The 20,776-nt window shown below is 39.2% G+C and overlaps 2 protein-coding genes across 6 annotated transcripts in view; one reads left to right on the top strand and one right to left on the bottom strand.

The window, feature by feature from the left end:
* IARS2 (isoleucyl-tRNA synthetase 2, mitochondrial) overlaps window positions 1–10,542 on the top strand; it is a 30,038-nt gene extending 19,496 nt beyond the window's left edge. The window contains exons 15-23 of the mRNA XM_074897245.1: window positions 3,287–3,395; window positions 4,606–4,708; window positions 5,688–5,813; window positions 6,222–6,353; window positions 6,958–7,064; window positions 7,944–8,089; window positions 8,253–8,443; window positions 9,906–10,050; window positions 10,196–10,542. Of these exons, the coding sequence (XP_074753346.1) occupies window positions 3,287–3,395; window positions 4,606–4,708; window positions 5,688–5,813; window positions 6,222–6,353; window positions 6,958–7,064; window positions 7,944–8,089; window positions 8,253–8,443; window positions 9,906–10,050; window positions 10,196–10,347 (1,211 nt within the window). The 3' untranslated portion in view covers window positions 10,348–10,542. The remainder of the gene's footprint in view (window positions 1–3,286; window positions 3,396–4,605; window positions 4,709–5,687; window positions 5,814–6,221; window positions 6,354–6,957; window positions 7,065–7,943; window positions 8,090–8,252; window positions 8,444–9,905; window positions 10,051–10,195) is intronic.
* A 228-nt stretch (window positions 10,543–10,770) lies between these two features.
* The window catches only part of RAB3GAP2 (RAB3 GTPase activating non-catalytic protein subunit 2), a 50,836-nt gene continuing 40,830 nt past the window's right edge, over window positions 10,771–20,776 (bottom strand). For all 5 annotated transcript variants that reach the window (XM_074897248.1, XM_074897250.1, XM_074897247.1 and 2 more), the window contains 9 exons: window positions 19,851–19,917; window positions 19,102–19,172; window positions 16,990–17,025; window positions 16,349–16,423; window positions 15,886–16,104; window positions 14,084–14,173; window positions 13,781–13,999; window positions 12,963–13,121; window positions 10,771–12,680 (listed from right to left, as the gene is read on the bottom strand). In XM_074897248.1, coding sequence (XP_074753349.1) covers window positions 12,534–12,680; window positions 12,963–13,121; window positions 13,781–13,999; window positions 14,084–14,173; window positions 15,886–16,104; window positions 16,349–16,423; window positions 16,990–17,025; window positions 19,102–19,172; window positions 19,851–19,917 — 1,083 coding nt within the window. In that variant the 3' untranslated portion in view covers window positions 10,771–12,533. The remainder of the gene's footprint in view (window positions 12,681–12,962; window positions 13,122–13,780; window positions 14,000–14,083; window positions 14,174–15,885; window positions 16,105–16,348; window positions 16,424–16,989; window positions 17,026–19,101; window positions 19,173–19,850; window positions 19,918–20,776) is intronic.

Consider the following 20,776-nt stretch of genomic DNA (forward strand, 5'->3'; position numbering starts at 1 on the left):
ATGGTAGGTTGGGAAAGGGGTGGGGAGGAGAAATCAGAGAGAGAGATTCTGCAGTATGAGGTTTTTGAACAGGTAAAAGGAACTGCTTAGTGATGGCAAGCTCAGTGCCCTAAATCATAGGTCATGTGAACACGGTCGTATCTCTAACACTTGCCCTGCTGCATTTCCTACCAGAGACAGGGCATAGTTCTGATGGAAATGACTTAAAGTTGCTCTTTTTTCATTGAATTACATTTGGGTTCCCTTTTTTCAGACTAGGTGTGTCAAAGGTACCACTTCCAGCTAAAATGACAAGTTAACCAAACCATTCTATATCAACAGTGTGGCAAGTGGAAAGGTGTGACTTACACACTAAGATCAAAGATTTAGCTACCATAGTCACAAAAATCTACAGTTATGACTAGCTTGTGTGTAAAAGAAATAGTAATTCTGTTACACCATTGGTTGCAGATCCGCAGGTGCAACATGCTCTGAAAAACCCACTGCCATTGAAGTTTTCTGGGGATACTGTTTGCTTCGTTAATGCCTTGTTTGCCTAACACTGTTTTCACTGAACAGTTTACTGTTGTGCCATCTAATCCTGTTTCTTTCTTGCTACACATGCCTCAGATATTTCTTGAAAGAACTGTTTCCATATTACTTTATGTAGTGTTAAAATTTAAGTCTGAATGCTTCATACGTGAGTAAACTTAATTTTCACAGTTCTGCTGTGAGTTAGAAGAGTATTAACACACTGCCTCCAAGAAGAAGGTGTGGTAAAGGCAAAATTTTGTTCAAAAGCATTTGCTAATTTTGAATACTCATTGCTGTGGTGCCTAGGACTTTTTTTTCTTTTTTGCTTTGAAGTTCAGTTCTGTTCAGCCTTTTGATAGTGCTTATGTCAGTAGCTGTCCATTTTAGAGAATTCTTTTCTGGGTTAAAAATCTCTTACAGGTCTTGACGTTTTCCTTATGGGCAGAGTGCTGTCTGCACTACAACCTTGAGATGATTATTTTTCAAAGTATTTCATATAAGAACACACTCCAGACTCTATTGTGATGTGATACACCAATTGGTAAAAGTCACACAGCTTTTTGCCTATAGTTTTGTATTGCAATGATGGTAATTTTCAACATCATAACTTTTTTTCCCTATCTTATTGACTAATATTTAACTGAATGAATGTGATTATTTTACAACTTACCTATCTAAGTGTTTAAACTTTTGTGCTGACTGAGAGACTTGAATTTATCTTAGACGATTCATTCCTGGCATTAAAATACAATACGTTTAATCTAAAAGTCAAAGTCTGTAAGATCAAAGATATGGAATCTTGAAATCCAAACCAGAAGGATCGTAAATTGTAATTCTCTTTAACGACCTATGTACTATACCTCAGCGTAAAATAAACAACTGAAAAGCCTCTTCTGGGTTGTGGGACATACTCTTCCATTTATAAAGAAAGGTGCGCACTGTTCCAGTTAATAGATATATAACCATCACAATTTTAAAGAAACTGAGGTAGGGGAGCTACCCATGCACTTAAAAGGCAGGCTTTGTAGATGCAAAACCTGCATTTGTATTTTACAGATACAGAATGTTTTACAGCTAAAATGTTCAGGCTTCCATTAACTTTGGAAGCTACATTAACCAGCCTGCCAGGTGTACTAGTTCCTTTTCTTTCAGAAAAGACCAGTACAGTTTTCTGTTTGTAATCAGTTGTTTAAATTCTTCTCTCCTTTAAGTTGTAACTACTAGCATTTCCGTGAAAAGTTCACTTCTCTAAAACCGGTGGTTTTATCTTGTCCTCACAAGTATTTTTTCAGTCTGTTAATACAAAGGCTTACTTACTCTATAAGTAACGCTATAATACAAAGTACTCTATAGAGTACAGTACAAAGGCTCTACTTACTCTATTTTTAACACAAAAACTCTTTGTAGATTTTCTTGAGGAAATAAATTTGTTAAAAACCATAGCATCCACCCACACATTTTTCCTGTGCTAGCTGGATGGAACTGTATGGTCTTGACCTTTGTAATGTTGAACTTCCTTTTATTGCAGGATGGATCTAAATATCGAAACTTCCATTAAGTTAAACAAATAAATCGTGTCAGCAGCAGAAAGCAGCATTGTCTCAGGGGTCCTAGGAAGAGGATAAAAGGAGCTAGCAGATAAAAATGGAGCAGAGGAACTTTTGTCTTAATATCTGGAAAACTACACCACCAACTTTTAGAATCAAAACTAAATTCCTGCCAAATATGTTTGTAACTTTGCACATTTGTACGCTTTGACTTGCGTGTTCTGCTGTGCTCCACGTTATTCTGTTCTCACTCTGATGGTGACCTGTCTGGGATTGTTTCGGTTGAGGAGGGGCGTTTTGAGTCAACAAGTCTTGTACCTTTTTGTACAGTGCCTGAATTCCACCAGTAAAGCCGTTAAAACTCTGTTGCCCTCTTTCAACCCCGTGGGAAAGCTGGGTTTGCTCTTCTGCTTTTAATGTGCAGTCAGCTAATACCCAGTCGATGGGCCTTGTAGCCTATTTTTTTCTCTGATGCCAACAATACTCATTAGCTCCAGTTGTTCTTCTCTAGCATTCCTCTTTTTTGTGTATTTACAGGGAATAATGCTTCCACTCAGCCTTCACCTGGATAAGCTAAACAAGCCAGGCTCCTCCAGACCCCTCTCCCACAACAGGCTTTCTGTTTCTCATGTTGTCCTAACCTTTTCCTGAAATTTTTAATCTTCCTGGGACACCAGTGACCAGAAATGTAAATTCTGTCGCAGGTGAGCTGCGGTCACTGTCAAAGATTCCTGGTCTACTCTGAAAATACTTGATGCCTTGCACAGGCACGTTACATGTGTGAGATGTATCCTGAGTAATTCCCAGCTGGTGAAGTTTCAGGTTGTAGCACAGATTTTTATTAATTCCACAGTATGTGATATTTTCTTGGTTCCTTCAGTTTGTTTAGGACTACTTGGAAAGTATTTTGAGAACTTCTTACAACGTGCTCTGAGTGTGATAGCTTCTGTTTTCAAAATGTATTATTTTGTGTGGGGGAAAGCAAGCTTATTTGTTAAATTTTGGAGTTCAGTAAGTCTTGGATTTTTAAAAAAAATCGTGATACTAATGAATCATTTGTATCACGTTCAACTAACCATACACCATTTATAAAAGTAATTTATCTACTGAGTTTAAAAAGCAGAATAAGTTTTACTAATCACTTTCAGAGATTTTCTATTAAGTGTATTAATTGTTTGAAGATACAGGCTGCTATTTTAAAGAAAATACTTTTTTTTTTTTTAAAGGTGCAGAGCAAAGAGCAGATACATACCTTGAAGGAAAAGACCAACTGGGAGGTTGGTTTCAATCCTCTCTATTAACTAGTGTGGCAGCAAGGAAAAAAGCACCATATAAGTAAGTGTGGATTGCAGACACACTGCTCATTCATTTATTAAACATCAGGCTTTTGATAGTGTAAACAGTAGTGTATAAATGAGAAATCAAGCCATTGCTAAGTATCTGATTTATGTTCTTACATTTTCGGTATAAAGGTGGGGGGTTTTTTGGATTAGATTGTAACACGACTTAGATTGTAGTGCGATTTCTTCAAGTATGAAGGAAAGGAGGGTAACTGTAGTGGGTGACTCTGTTCTGAGGGGTATGGAGGGGCCCATATGTCGACCAGACCCATACCATAGAGAGGTCTGCTGCCTCCCTGAGGCTTGAGTTAGAGATTAAAAGGAAGGTCACTGCTCTGGTGCAGCCCTCTGATTACTACCCCTTGTTGGTTATCCAGGCAGGTAACAATGAGGTGGTAGAGAGAAGTCTTAAGTCACTCAAAAAGGACTTCAAGGCACTGGGGTGGCTAATTGAAGGCTCGGGAGCTCAGGTCGTGTTTTCATCAATTCCTCAAGTGGAAGGGAAGACCACTGAAAGAGGGTGGAAAACATACCTGTTTAACATGTGGCTCAGAGACTGGTGCCACTGTCAGAATTTTGGGTTCTTTCATCATGGCAAGGTTTATAAGGCGCCTGGTCTGCTGGCGACAGATGGGACAGGTGGGGTGCAGCTGTCCCAGAGAGGGAAAAGGATTCTGGGGCAGGAGTTAGCTGGGCTTATTGACAGGGCTTTAAACTAGATACGAGGGGGACAGGGAGGTAACTGGGCAGTTAGACTGTGCAGAGGTAGACTGTGACGAGTTTAAGTCACTGTGTGCATGTCTTGTACTGGAGCTGTGACAGCCTTTTTGTCCCCTGGAAGATGAGGAGCGTAGGGGAGGGTAATGTGGGTCAGTTGCAAGGAGGCTGTGACATTTTGGGAAACGTATTGGCCTAAAGAGTAAACAATACTTTAGTCTTTAATTTGTCTGAAGTATGTGTGCCCTGGATATTTGCAAACGATCTGTTGCCCCCATGGCAAAATTAAACAAGGACAATAAAGTTGTGTGCACTACTTGGATGGTAGTACAGCGTATTCATGGTCGGTTGAACTTGATGGATGCAGCCTCAGGCTTACCAAAACAGAGGGTTTCTGTGTGTTGTGACTTAGAGATATCCTCATTAGAAATCTATTCCTAACATAGCTTTTCACTGCGATTTTGTTTTCACTAAAATCTTTTCTTCAGGACTCTGGTAGTTCATGGATTTACCCTTGGTGAGAAAGGGGAGAAGATGTCTAAATCTATCGGCAACGTGGTTGACCCTGATGTAGTTATCAATGGAGGCGAAGTAAGTCTCAAACTCTTGAGTTTCTTTGAATTGCTAGTTACAGTTTTTCCCTACCACATTCTGCAGCTGTCTTGCGGTGTGTTTTCCTCTAAACAGCTGTCTTGTAGCAGAACTCTGTAAGGCTCTCCTGAAGACTTTGTCTACACTGCAATTCCATTTGGCTGGAGTAAAATCCTTGAGTCATTTTACTTCAGCTGCAGTGCCAAAAAAAACCCCACACCTTTGTTATGTGCTACAAGAAAAGAAAAGGCATTATATAGAAGGTGTAGAACAGTCCCTTCTTACTTGGGAACGCTGTTGATGAAGTGATTGGGGAGAGACTTTAAAAAAAAAAAATTACTTAACCTTTGCTTTCAAACTGACTGAACCTACAAGCTGGGCCTAGCATACCCCAGCAATTTGCTCTTGGCCTGGGCTCTTTATTGACACTGGAAACTTCCTTCATCCCATGGTCAGGGATATTGCATCACAAGTGATGCTCTGAATTTTTTCCCTTCCCAGTCCTGCTGTTGGTCTTTCTGAGGCTGCTGAGCAGATTTTGCAACTCTACACAAAAGAATCAAACCTTAATATGATTCAATAAAACACACAATAGTTTCTATTCTTCAAAAAAAGGAGATAAGCCATTTTCAGAGTAAAAACAGGGTGGAAAACAGTTTGAAGGGGAAAAAAATATGTAGCTTTAGATATTAACATTTAGATTTTAATGTTAAGTGTTCAAAGGATTCAAGGCTGTAAGATGAGTTTATCTCAGCTTACCTGAGTTCTAGTATAGCCTGTACACAGGCTCCTGTGAGTATATGCTGTAGCCCTGGCTTAACAGTAAATCTTGTTAAAAGAAGGTGAAGGCCTCCAAATACAGTGGCCTTCTGGCATGCTGACAGGTATGTTCACAGCACTGACAACATGGAATTGCACTGCTCACCGTGCTGCAGGACCCCCAGCAGTTTCACTCGTGTGTCTTTCTGTCTCTGCTTAGGACCACACCAGGGATCCTCCATATGGTGCCGATGTTCTCCGCTGGTGGGTGGCAGAATCAAATGTTTTTACTGAGGTGCTGGTTGGGCCTGTTGTACTTAATGCTGCAAGAGACGACATCAACAAGGTAAGAGCCACATATGCTAACGCTCTTCGTTCTAATGACAGGTCCTCTTTATATTTAGTTCTGTGTTGGCTGAGTAGAATTCATTGCAAAGCTTTTCAGGCTTTAGACTAAAGAAAGCTTTCCAAACTTATTTAGGTAGGTACTTCTGTTTTTTACATCTGTGGATCAAATAGTAAAATGCACTTAGGAAAAGACTGGGGTTTTGCAGCATGCTTTGGTAATAGCCAGTCCTTCCTTTATTTTTCTACAGGTCCTTTAGGCATATGTTCTTTGTGGTGCTTTTGTAACTATTCAAACAATTATTTTGAAGAACAGCCAGCTTTAGTTAGTTCATTATCGGATATTATCATTTTGTGTTTCATCTGAAGTGCAGACCATTAATGTTTAATTTTTCTGGTTTGCTCCTAGCTTCGGAATACACTACGCTTCATGCTGGGAAACATGGCTGGCTTCAATCCAGAAACCGATTCCATCCCCGCTTCAGAGATGTACATAGTAGATCAATACATGCTGCACTTATTGCAAGGTTATGGCAGCAAGGTAGGGGTAAATTGTATTTAGATGAACATATGTGTAACATTTTTCATGGGTTGTACCCTCTAGGGAAAATTCTTTAAGTGTATGAGTAAAGAGTATGTGTTGAGTAGGCAAATTAGGATCACAAAGGTTTCTTTGATGCAATGTGCACTCCCTTAAGCCTTTTCTAAGATTCTTAACTTGGTTTTGACATCGACCAGTTTTTCCCACTCCCCACCCTGCCCAAGGCCTAAAATTAGAAGTCTTTAGAAATACAATAGGATATAAAAAACCAAACCCATAAACTGCTGGAGCTTTGGAAATCCGCTGTTGTCCAAAACTTAGTCATTTTAGTCACTCAGAACCATTCTGCTGAATGAGAAAGTATGGGCATAATTTCTGGGATTCCCTCTGTTCTCTCCCCTCAATCTGAATTGAAATTATTTCTGAAATTGTTAACTGAATTAACTTTTTTTCTCCTCCAACAACCTTTTAAAGAAGAGTTTCTCCCAGACTTTGTGTCACTCGTTACTGTTTCTGTAAGTCCAGGTTTGTCAGGGGTTGTCATTGTATGCCACGCGATGAAAACTGATACACTGTTCTTATCTCTCTCTGCTCCCTCTCCCAGGTTACAGAAGCATATAAAGAATATGATTATAGCAAAGTTGTTCGATTATTGCAAGCATTCTGTTCCAGAAACTTGTCCAACTTTTATTTCAGCATAATCAAAGACAGGTAAGTTCGTTACTGCTGCCTTTAAAAGGGAAAAAAACAGTTAATCAGTTTGAGATGGAGGTAATAACATTCCAGGCTGATGTTGAGTGAATACAGGTATCTCAGAGAACATTTCAGAGTTACGTGTTGTGCTGTAGGGCACTAAATCTCACAGGTGAAGGCTTAGCTGCTTTCAGCTGAGGGTTTTTGTCATCGGTGTGCTTCTATATTCTGTCCACTAGGGGTACCGCATCATTTGGAAAGCTAATCAAGCGTACATATTTAAAACTGAATAAAGTTTTAGATTCTTGGATTTGTATTTCTAGAAGTGTGCACATCTGAATTTGGGAAGGTAGGGAGAAGGGCTTTTAGCACTTGTCTGGGCAACCTAATCTCTTTGACTGGTCTGAAAAACAGATGAAGACTCCTGAGGATGTGACTGATTGATACCTTTGTAAATTTTGAAGGGGCTTTTTCATGGGGGAAGGAGGTAGGGGTTTATACTGATTGGGGGTTATACTGATCTTTAGTTTCCAGAATGCAAGCGAATAGGGAAAAAAAGAAAAAAGCCCTAATGCTAAATTCTATAGATGACCCAGAGTAGAGGGCTAACAGAGCTGCAGGCTTACCTCCCTAAGATTGTTTTCTATACAGACGAAGCAAATTAACATGCCATGCACAAAATCTCCTTTCCTGTGACAGAATGTGGCTGCATATGCAGATGGCCCTGTACCCGGACCACTGTGCTTGCCTAGGAAGGGCAGTTAAGAAAAGCTTTCCTTAGAAAGGCAAGCTAGGTCAGACTTCTGCACTTTCAGTGGCAGTCCTGAAAGTATGGCTCTTGAGCAAGAGCAGTAACATGAGCAGGCAAATACTTCCCAGCTTTCATCTGTCTTGCAGGCTCTATTGTGAAGAAGAGAAAGATCCTAAGCGTCGTTCCTGTCAGACTGTGCTAGCAGAGGCTTTAGATGTAGTAGTCCGGTCCTTTGCACCAATTCTTCCTCACTTGGCAGAAGAGGTTTTCCAGCATCTCCCTTATAAGAAAGGTAAAGCAGGTATAATTTCTAAGGAATTCTTTTAGTGCACTGTTTAATTGCACAGTTAAAAGGAATGCAAATACAGAGATATGCTGTTCTTTTTTATTCATTTAATAAATACTTGAATAGAAAGACACTAAATTAAAAATCCTTTGTTTGCTTTGCTTTCAAGACTCAGAGGGTGTGTTTCGTACTGGCTGGATTAATGCAAACTCAGCATGGAAGAAGCCTGGCATTGAGGAAGCAATAGAAGGTGCATGTGCAATGAGGGACTCCTTTCTTGGGTCCATCTCTGGCAAGAACGCTTTGGAATATGAAGTCATCATTGTAATTGAGCCTGGATTGCTGTTTGAATTAATGGAGGTAAAAGATGCAACTAAGAATAGAGCAAAAAATACTAGTTTCTGTAAAATTTCTTCTGCTTTGTACTTGCCAGAAAATCACAGAATAGTTGAGGTTGGAAGGGACTGATGGAGACTGTATAGCCCAAGCCCCTTGCTCAGGCAGGGTCAGCTACAGCAGGTTCCCCAGGGCTGTGTCCTGTTGGGTTTTGAATACTTCTGAGGATGGAGACTCCATAACCTGTCCAGGCTATCTGTGCCAGTGTTTGACCACTCTCACAGTAAAAAAGGGTTTTGTGTTTTCTTGGAATTTCCTCTTTCCATTTCTGTCTGTTGCCTCTTGTCCTGTCACTGGGCACCACTTGCTCTGTCTACTTCACACCCTCCCATCTGGTATTTCTGTACATTGATAAGATTCTCCAAGCCTTCTCTTCTCTGGGATGAGCAGTCCCAGCTGCCAGCTTCTCTTCATACTCGAGATGCTCCATTATCTTTACGGCCAGTCCCTCATCTTTACAGCCCGTTGCTGGACTCACACTGTGAGGTGACATCTCTCTCTTGCTGGGGAGCTCAGAACTGGACCCAGTGCCACTGCTGGGTCTCACCAGGGCTGAGGGGTGAGGAAGGATCAGCACCTTCCTCCTGCAGGATGCTGCAGGCCACCTCTGCCCTGAGAGTGTATCGCTGCCTCGGGCTGGGTCAGCTGCTTGTCCACCGGGACCCCACCTCTGCTGAGCTGCTTCCCTGCCAGTTGGTGCTCTGGGGGTACTGGTGCCAGGGGTTCTGCCTCCCCAGGGACAGGGCTGGGCATTTCCCTTTATTGAACTCCCTGAGATGGCTGCTGGCCCGTTTCTTGGGCCTGTTGAAGTCCCTCTGAAGGACGGTGCAGCCATCTGCTGTACCAGCCACTCCTCTGAGCACCGTGTATCGGCAAACTTGCTGAGGGTATGCTCTGCCCCATCATCCAGGTTATTAGTTAATATGTTAAGTAGTCCCGGGTCCCTGCTGACCCCTGAGCTGCACCACTGCTGACTGGCCTCTAGCCCAGGACTCCTTGGAAGCGCCTGTCCTAGTACCACTGGCACTGCTCTCCCAAAGCAGTCTGCTTTCCTGATGTGAGGGGCTACAGAGGGAACCTTGGACATGGCAGTTCCACTCTCTACTCTTATTCCTGACAGGAGTAAGTAGATTCGTGGTTCAGATCATCCACTCTGATTCATTTGCTTTAAAGAATGGAGCATCTTAGAGGGGTAGACCTCAGTTTTGATGCTGGATTTAAACATAATTATATATACGCATATATTTAGACACATCCAGGCACGCATGTGTGTATATTCAAACTTGCACTCTCTTCATGACAAGGCCGTGACAGCTGTTGCTATCGCATACACTGTAATTCTACTTTTGCTTTAACGTTTTCCAGAAGGAGGATGCTGAGGAACAAAACCAGGCTGCAAGTCTGAAAACTAGTTCTCTTCCCTTAGGCACTGCAGGCTGAAGAAACTTCCAGTGTTTCGCAGCTGAATGAAATAATGATGGCTTCCCAGACAACCCTGCTGAGCGAGCTGCCGAAGGAAACACCTACAGATGCAAACATCATCAAAGGGACCTTTCTGATTAACTTGGAAGGTACGAGAACTACTCCAGACAGGCTGCTGAGCCAAGCAGCTGGTTCTCTCCCGCACTACAACAAATATCGTTGTTTGCTCCATATGTAGAGTTGTGTGCACAAACTACACCTACATGATCTCAGTCGAAATGCTTTCTTCCCCAGGTGGTGATATCCGTGAAGAGTCTTCATATAAAGTTATAGCCCTACCAATTGCCAAAGCAAAATGCCCCCGCTGCAGGAGATACACTTCCAATTCCGCAAGCACCCCCTGCCCACGGTGCCTGAAAGTCATGGCTGGGAAAGGGAGTGTGTGAGATGAAATGCCTGTGCCCAGCCTGCTCCAGCGTCCTGAGCACTGAAGTCAACAGAAGCGGTGGCTAACCGGGCTGCCTGTAGAACCAGATGCTTAAGCCCCAGCCTGAGCTGAATTATCATGTGTTTGGGAGGAACCTTATGTATATACCTTGTGTATATCACTTTTCAACTTAATAAAAAGGGTGGTTCAAAATAACCAATTTACTTGGTTTTAGCAACCTGTGTTCTTTTGGTGTTTACTTCCATTTAAGTGAAACTCCACAGTTAAAGAGCTGTTGTTTAGTTTGTATACTGTCAGGAGCTACTGCTGTAGAGAACCAATACTCTCTACCCTGGGGTGTCTATTCCTCTTGTAAAATACAGCAGAATAAAAAAGGTGGTGACCACTCTTCCCTAAACAGAAGGAAAAGACACAATGAAACCTCAAATTTTATTTAATCAATTTACACAAATCCACAGCAAATTAGACACAAAAAAGCACTATGTACAGAGTATTACTTACAATACATTACAGATTTGATTGGTGTAGTGTCAGCTCTGACATGACTCAGTTACAGTAAAATCCTTTACACAGCTGTGCCAGGATACAGGAATGTAATGCAACTAAGAAACATTTTTGGTTTTCCTCAGGTTCCATAATGACCAAAGCTCTAACATACTCATTTCTGCAGGTTTGAAGTGCTGTCAGGCAAGGTGGTAAAGTCACCTCTACAATCTTGCTGCCGTTTTTCCCCTACAGCTGTTTTCACCTCAGTTATGGAAGTCAATACCTAAAACACAGCCCTGGGCTGGCTACTTATTCTTACTATTCTTCACTATGTCTGATCTCATATCACTAAGTCAAACATTTAGTAAGAAAACTTTCCAAGAAACCTTTATCAGCTACATTAAAGTGCAGTCATTAGGAACTGGGGATGCTGAACAGGTGAAGGAGGCTCTGTAGAACAAGCCACCTCCATAACCTTTGTAACCTTTTTTTAAGGGGGAGTCTAACCCTTAGGTGACAGCAGCACATGCTTCAGACAGACCAAATTCTGTCTCCAGCAAGGCAGAATACGATGAACGTTTCCTACATGTAATGCAAGAGGAGCAAGTTACAAGATGGAGCTAGTAATTTCAGCTGACTTCAAGACAAAAACAGTTTACACCAATTTCATTTTTCTCTCCTGGCTTCCTTTAGGTAGAAAGTAAACAGTACTAACTGATGCGAGATAATCACGTTTAATACCACTCCAATAGTGAAGATACTCACTATTATGATTCTTGGTAGGTACCATAAATAAAAGTGGGGTTTTTTAAGGCTAAAGTACTCAGTACTACAGATCTTCAGTGAAGTTGGGTCAACTAAGCAGTTTTTGATTACAAGTTAACATGTGCAGAGATTTATAGCATACTACATCTTCTACAGTGATAAGATGGGGAACAATCTTACAGTAAGACATTCCTTGACCCACGTAAACTCAGCAGAGCTTAATAATAAAAGGGATGCAAATCCAGTTTCAGCTGAAGCCCAGCACCCTAGAGACAATACTGAGAGATCTGGACTAAACAATGAATCCATATTTGTGTCTGGAGAACCAGATTCTCCTTCCCAAGCTGTTTCTAACATGGGCTGTTCTCCCTTTGCATAAGGCCCCAGCACGTTTCATCCTATGTCTAGTGCAGTTGTCACCATCACGTATAACGCAGTGACAAGGCATGAGCCCAACACCAGCTCTAGCTTCTGAAAATGCAGTATTGGCTTTACACGGTAAGTTCAGAGACTGACGTTCTTCTCAGGTGTAATTCTACAGCTTGTTTTGAAAAACAAATCATACATGGAATACAAACTGCAGCAGTTCCTGCCAGCATGAGATACAGAATTTCACAAGATGTGGTTTTGTAAATAGACTAAAACTGCTGTCAACTATATCCAATTTAGACTACCGCAAAAAGCACTCATTGGAAATAAATAACAAAGCATTTCAGATACTGACAAGTGTGCTAGAAACTAAACATCTTTGTACTAGTGCAGAATTTAAAATAGACTCCAATTTAAAAATACCTTCTGAAATTCTGGGATGGGGAGCATTGTTCTTTCCGCTGTTTAACAAGAGCCACACAGAAGTTTCTTTCTGTAAAGTTCAGCCTCGTGTGAAATCATGCATTACACCACGCTATAGCAGAACTGCGCTGACCAAGAGCATCAGGATGAGATGGCTTCGACAGCCTCGATCAGGTTCAAGGCAAGGCTGTACTGCCCGTGATTCTCCGGTAAATGCTCGATGACTTTGTTCACTAGTTTAGCTGTTGTTGCAATTGGCACTTCTACATTTTGAAGTTCCTGGGGGTCCTATATAAAAGAATAAACACAGCCTTAGAGTAATTTTACAGACCATCTGCTTATAAACCCTCCTGAACTTTATGGAGGAGATTACTCAGGTTTATTAACTCAATTAAGCTGATGCTCTGATCCATGAAACTGCTTTACCTTCCTGAAACAGAACTATCATCAGGAAAAGAGAACAAATTCTTGTTTCCACTAGTAAGAAAGGGCCATTCAGATGTAATCTCAGTCTTGGTGAACAGAAGCTTCTGAAAATGAACCCGTTTTCCTAAATCGAGTTTAACTCACCATGGCTTTGAGCCAAGTACACAGTGTTGGAGGCAGCCTAGCGAGGAGTTCCATACCCTCCTTTGTCTGCGTATGAAGTAAAGCGAAGGCCAGTCTCTGTCCAGCTAGTATGAGCAGCTGTGACGCAAGCACTTCTTTATCTGTCACCTGAAGAAAGGCCTGAAGATAGAAAACAAAAAAGGAACCAGAAACCATTTAGTAGGACACAGCTCACTTATCGGAAGTCTTGAAAAGCTTCATCAAAAGAAGCTTCTAAAAGGACACATAGTTTTAAGACTCTTTATTGCCTGTTACTGTAATAAAGTACATTATTAAAAGCTTCAGAACAGCCCAAGAATGAACAGAGAATTACTCTGCACTTTACACAGTGAACAGCATGAACACAAGATCTGTTTCACAGTTCAGCAACACATTCCTATCTTCCATATAATCTCATCTGCTTTTCCCCTCAAGAAAAGGAAGGATTTTCTTGTCCAAGGACTAGTAAACCTTTCCTAAAAGAGCAGATTACAGGCAAAAGAGCAAATTCCTGAGACTGTAAAATAAAAGAGGCTGTACTGGTTCAGACCAGTAATATAACTCCCTATCATGTTTCCACTAGTTGCTATACACAGATTCTTGTTGGGGATTATTCTTGTTGTAATTATTGGCCTTGAAAAAGTACTTTTCCAGCCTCTGACTTTTTCAGCCTGGGGATTTTTTGAGCCTGATAGTATGTGCCTAATCCCTCCAGGCATCTTAAGTAAGTGACAAAGTAATTTTAGCAGAATATCTGACATAATGCTGTACTGATGGAAGATGTTAAAAGCTGTTATTACCTCTTCACCAAGATGATCCATCCCATAACTATACAGTTCACAGACATAATGCCTTCTGACCACATCCTCACAGATTTGAAGATACTGAGCCAGGTCCACAGCCAAAGTTGGCCAATTCTTCCCCTTTTCAAAAGGAAACAAGTCCTCTTCTGAGACTTCTTTGGCCTTTTGTGAAGAACATAGTGTTTGAACCGCTGCACTCACAACTTTGACCAGGAACTTGGAAGCAAAAATTGCAGGTTACTTCAGTATTATTTGAAATTTTAGAAGCTTAAGAACTTGCAGTACAAAACACATACATACCTGTTGTCGTATGGATAACACATTTGAATCCATATCCCCACTAGGTAGCAGCTGAATTGAAGTAAGGTCTTTGAAAAATGCATTTTTGCCCTAAAAATGAGAACCAAAGACAGGCCTCAGAGATACAGAGGAATCCATTTTGATGGAATACAAGTAATCCATTTTGATCCCGTACCAAGAAGCCTACTTATTTTTTACATTTAATTTGTACTGCATCTTCTATTTCTCTTTGAGGACAAAAATTAATATTTTAAAAAGTCACGGAGCAAAAACTTTTGTTCATGCAATCATAACAGCAAATCTTTGACATTTCAAACTTGAAACTACCTGCCTACTAAATAAGGGAGCTGACAATACTACCATCTGAAGTCTGGATATATTTCCTGGTCCCTGGCTCTAGACCAACATACCAAGCATAATATGTAGGAAGAAGTGAAAACTAGCTGATAAAAAAGTACATTTTATCTATTACCTATTGATATGTTGACACAATTTAATTTTAAGGTATCTTGAACTACAGATTAATCAAATTTCAGGTAAACCCCTGAACAATGGCACATGGTAGCCCTTGTTTCTGCCCACCATGGTCCAGCAGTGACACACTCAGTGCCAAGCACCCCTGGCAGCCCTGCTTCGTATTAACACAGGGATGCAGGAAAACAGTTCAAAAAAATGCCTATGTTAAAATATAGTGATGAATGTGTAGGTCTAGGTAGTGATTTGCATTGTCAGAAATAAGGTAATAAATGGTGTCTGAAACTTTTAACCACTTTTACAGTCATCAGTCAAGGTTCTCTAAAGACTTGCTAGAAATTCTCTCATTAAGCTCACAGAACAAATGGAAGTCTTGAGTGAGTGAAGGTAAAAAGGCAGCAGCTGAGAATAACAGTCATACATAAAAGAAAGGAGGCACAGGAACAGGATCTAATTTTATTCTTGAGATGTAATATGCATTCTTAAATGACAAAAGGTAGTATAATGCTTTCTGCTAACAGATAAGCAAAAAAAAAGAAAAAAAGGCACAAAACCAATGCAATCTGATCTATGGTAAAAATGCTAAAAGCAGACCCAACTGCTTCATCAGAGCTTGCACACAGACAAGAACCTACGGCAAAAGTGGAGTGATATTCTGCGTTTATAAAATTCCAGTAAATCACTAAGAAGAAATTTGCACAGCAGGAATTAAATGGCAGTCTACACCAGTACTTTTTGTTTAAATATTTTTAGAATTGTAGTGTGGTAAAGCTAGGAGGAGGAAATCTCAAATTGTAGTACCTGCTTTGTATCAGGGTCAAGCTCTGACTGGAGATATATTGCATTTTAAATGCAGTGACTTTTTTTTTTTTTTTGGAAGTGGTTTATATGCATTAAATGACAAGCTGTTTATTCTCTTCAAGATGCCCAGACTTTGGAATAGTCATCAGCCATAATGGATACAACAGTGACACTAACATAACATTTCTGACCTTAAATATTTATGTTTTCTCTGATCTGGCACTCCTCAAAGCAACAAGAAAAAAATGACATCCCATGTTTTTACCATGCAGTATTTTCAGGCCAGCTAATTAATAAGGAGCTGATTTTCATGCATCTGAGATCACTACAAGTCTTTTATTCACAAGGAAAAGCAGCAGGTTTGGGTCTCAGCCTGAATACTGGTGACAACTTCATTAGTGCACCACAGCGGACTAAATGTCTTTCATAATATTATGCATGAACTGTTTAAAGAGTGAAAGCTACCATACGACAGATACCAAGAAGAAGGGTAACAATATGAAGATGAATGCTTTCAAAAGACATACCTTGCTATCAAACAGCGAAAGAGGCTTCACGCTCTTCAGAGAAAACCTCATGATGGCGTACAAGATAGTACATAACACGAACTGGTGTTCGACAAGGGGGTAGTGAATGCGTTTCTGCTCGAGGGCTAGTTCTACTATCGATACTGGTCCTTCTACTGACACCCAAGCATCTTCAGTATCTAGGACGGGAGCGTGCATTTCATCGCTACTAACGTCAGCCTGCCAGAGCAACACAGAAAAGTAGTCAGGCACAAAGTGTCATCTATATTGACCTTCCATGCAAAAAACACAGCTTTAATCACAAGTTCTCTCCAGTGAAATTAAAAGGAAGACTTCATATTGTCTAGAAGTTCATTAATATTTGTCTGAACTGAACTATAGAGAAATGAGTATAATCATATTATTTAAAATTAATTTTGGATCAATTAGTTCCTTACTTCCTACAGGAAAAATAAAAATTTACCTCTAGCAATGTTTGCAGAAGATCTGAACAGCAGCCAAGAAAAGCTGTCATTGCTGTGTCACCCATACCTACATCCTGTTAAGAAACAGTACAATTTAAATTGTTTCAGTTAGAATTGAAACAAGCTTTTATTAGCTCTGTATGTTTGAGAAGGACAGAAGTTGACATAAAACACATTGTTAAGCTCATCCTATTAACCTGTTACATTTGTCAGTATTCACTTAAGTACAAAAAAGAATTAGAAATAATGGGGAAAAATAGGAATAGAGTTAAATGTAACCATTTACAATACTGTAATTCTAAAGAAGACTGAGTTCCTCAAGTAATCACTTGATAAATTTCACTTTCTGAGCATATCAGTGTCTTCCAAAAAAGTTCTAACTAATGAAATTACACATGATAAATAACAGTAATTTGTCATGTTATAGTCTCACAGCTACCTTCTATAATATTTGAAGTTATATTACTTTCTAAATTGCTTTGTCAGATAATTTACATTTCTTAACATGCCTAACATTTTTTCTGGGGCTGCATTTTGAATTTATCTGAAACTTGCAAAAAAAAAAAAATCACAAACTAGTATTAAAATTAAGTCATTTTCATTTATTTCTTCCCATTTAGACAAAAGTAGTATTACTTGCCCGTCTGCATAATCTGTCCTTTGGAGCTTTTCCAACCTGTTTTAAAAAAATTAATAATATTTCAACATGATTAAACAACTTTCATCATATCTGTTACCCCACGATTTAACCTTTTATTATTGTTTTCCTAATATAAAATGAGAAAATAGTTCATTACAGCTACATAATGCAACACATTGCATAGCTTACTTTCAAAAAAAGGTTTCATCACACAACTTGAAAATGAACATCACTGATGCCCATATTTAATTAATCCTTTCTCAAAGTCTAGGATTACAAATAAGGCTCCCCAAGGTCCTCATTCAAATTTCAAAGGCAGCTAAAAAATTCCCAGTGATTTCTGTAAGATAGAACTAAAGCTATTACACCAAGCATGATATTAGAAACTAGAAACACTAGGGAATAACTGAAATCGCTCCAGCATATTCACTGAGATGGAGAAGGTCTAATGAGAAAGTTACTACACAGTTTCCATGCTTTGCCTATCTGAATTCTTCAGGAGGAACACAATCACATTCTGTTTAGGAATGTCACTCTGAGCTCCAATTTCTACAAGTTGAATCAGCGCTGCACATGATGAAGCACATACACATAAGCGAGTTATGGAAATTCTCTTTTCCATAGCACAAAAAAAAAAAAAATAAAATTACAACATCATGGCAGAATCTAAATGACAGCTGAAGTGAGATCCCGTGGTCCTGAATTACAGGATTATTTAAACTCGAATTCAAGTGATCCATCATGCTGTTCACAAGTCTTAAGACAACTTTCAGCTGTCAATTTCGGGACTGATCAAGTGCCAACAGATTCAGAAACTATTTTTCTGGAAATTGGTGAGAGATCAGTTGTGCTACTGCTTCTGTAACACAAACCCTAAGGACTAATTCTCAGCTTTCAAACATACATAAGTAACTATTAAAAGTTAGCAACATTCATTATTACATGATATTTGAGGTAACTGATGTGTACAAAAACAGCCAGTTAATAAAAACCTTTCTCTCTTCTTCTGCAGGAATTAATCTAGGCAGAAGTAACGGTGGTGGATTTACACAAAGGCATACAGAAAAACTGGAAAAGAGCTTTTGCAGAAGTAACACCTACTACAAATGTATACAGATGAGCCTATTTGTCAACAGGAATAAGATTATATTCTCCAGTTCTCATAGAGCAAAACAAAAAGCAAAAAGCAAAAATGAGCGAGCAAAAGAGAAGCAAAAAAAAGACGAGACAGCAAATTCTTGGGGGTTTTGTTTTGGGTTTTTTTTGTTGTTTTGTTTTTTTTTAAACCACCATCAATACTTCTCTCTTTGCATCTGGACTTTTATGCTGAAACACACTTAGCTGCTGCTCTACATCCAGCAAACCAATAGGCAAATTCCCCTTACACAATTTAAACAGATCCACCACTTACTGGCAGCACTATTCCTAAACTGTCTTCCAGTCCTAAACAGAATTGTCTTCCAGTAAACAGATCCACTGCATATTTATAAGCATGAAAAAACTGAAGCTTAGCAGGGACAAAAGACTGCTAAAACTCATAGCAAACAAGCTGCACACTGGAAGAGAAGCTGATTTACAATGGTAGTGACGGCTAAAAATGCTCAACATCCACTACATGTTCTGCAATTTGCAGAGTAAGAGCTCATATGTGCAAAACTTGGACCACAACATTAGGAAAAGCTGCTGCTTGTGGGAACCTGAAACTTTCACAGGAATAACTTACCAGGAAAGAGGCACAGAGAAAACACTTCAAGTTATTGTTTTCCAACTTAAAATTTTATATATGCACACATACATAGTTTCAAACTGTTTCACAAATACTTGTTATTTAGCCATTACAAGCTAAGACTGCACATCAAGTCTTCACTACACATAAGCCAGTGCTGATCAGCTGTTAAAGCTGCCTATAGCTGATCATTCCACAGATCTGATATTTTAAAATATGCGTTCCTTCATTGATTCCACAAGTTAAGCAGGGCTTTTTTGATGCTTAAATCAAAGATATTCCAAATTTGTTTTGTTCTTTTAAAATAATGGTTTAATAATATTAGTTTCACTTTTCAGTTAATAATAAAAATTCAGCCTCAAAAATAGTCACAATACTGCACTTACCTTGTCCATTAGATACGTAGCAGAAGAAAGCCTTTTTACTATGAATGTATTCCACATCATCAGAGCGATACCTAGAACAATTGCAAACTTGTAAACTCCAGGTGAACAGAAAAAAGATCTTACAAGTACAGAGTGAAAAACCATGAGCCGAAGTTCCTTTAATGGGGAGGAGGAAATTAAAAAAGGATGGTGAATGAAACAAGAATGAATTGTGAGTTATCCTCACTGCTTTATACTCAGACTTCAGTTTTCTCAGGAGGAGACAACCTTGCAATGAATCATTCATTAAAATTATTGTACTATGCAGGCTGGGTTAAACTTTGGTGGTAAAACTACTGCTTTAGGCATAGAGTGCACCTTATTTGCATACACAAGTAGTCTACAAAAAAGACAGCTGTCATTATATTCACTAAAACAGAGTATCAAGAAAGGCATGAAAAGTAATTGACTGCAAGAAGCATATGCCGCTATTTAAATAAAAATTAAAGTTTCAGAGCAATTTTATTTAAAAATATTTTTAGTTAAACACATTCACTTTATCTAAGCAACTTATTTTCATGGTTCTGATGAAAACACAGTTTCAACATGAAAAACAAAAGCTTGAACATCAGCAGAAAGTTTTGGGGGTTTTTTAGACAAAATTTCCGTCACTACTACAAACTGCATGCATTGACAGTAGTCAACAAACAGTAATTTATTCTGTTTTTTACAATTTCAAAGATAATTTTTAATAATAGCTTCGTACTTACCATGCTGAACATGAGCGTTAATGATGCATCTCAGATGATCTATAGAACTAATGAGGAAACATGCTTCCTTATATAAAACAAAAAAGTAAAAGAACAAGTTACTACATTATTCAAAACTTGTTTTAAATGTAAACTATTGATTCTTAAAGGCCCAGGTAGATAATTTTAAAGGTACTGGTTTTTGACAGGTATAAAACTTGTTATTCTGATACTGTAATCTTCTCTGCTATCATGTGACAAACATACATGCATGTGACAAAGTATCTTTCAGTAATCATGAAACACATTGCGACTTCAGCACTATTTTCAGGGTTTTGTTTTAGTGTATATACTGCTAACATAACCTTTGCTGAAAGGTACCTCCACTGATTACAGTTATTTTTCAAATACAAAATCCATTTGTGCTAGAAAGATTAATTTCTACTCCATTTCATTATGATGGAATAAATTTTTAACAATCTCAAAGGAACTTCTATTCTGTAGCGAAGTGTTATGTTGCACAGATCTAGGAAGTGCTAATTTCAATTTTAATATCATCTGAATTTAGGACAGTATTTTCCAATATTAGAGAAACTATAGGACAGCAGTGGAAAATGGAACTTTTTTCCTTCTCCTGTGACAATTTCCAGCAGCGGCCAGGAAATCTAAGAAATCCCTCTTTCCTCTTTAAATGGAATGGATTCTGTCTAACATATTTCATAATCTGTGATCTGTTTTACCATATCTAGAACAGAGGAAAGGCTCATCACTATTTTTCAGTACTTAAGCAGCTTTGTACTTGCACAAAATACAGTCAAAACATTTCTTCATGCTGCTTATTTGAATCCAGTTTCCACAATTCCAGTTTTGATAATCTGATAGTTTAGAAACATACAGTCTTGTCTTCATGAGGTGCCATTCAGTCTCAGGACCCACATTCATCTTCT

The sequence above is a fragment of the Athene noctua genome, chromosome 1 (genome assembly GCF_965140245.1).
Source record: "Athene noctua chromosome 1, bAthNoc1.hap1.1, whole genome shotgun sequence".
NCBI lineage: Eukaryota > Metazoa > Chordata > Aves > Strigiformes > Strigidae > Athene > Athene noctua.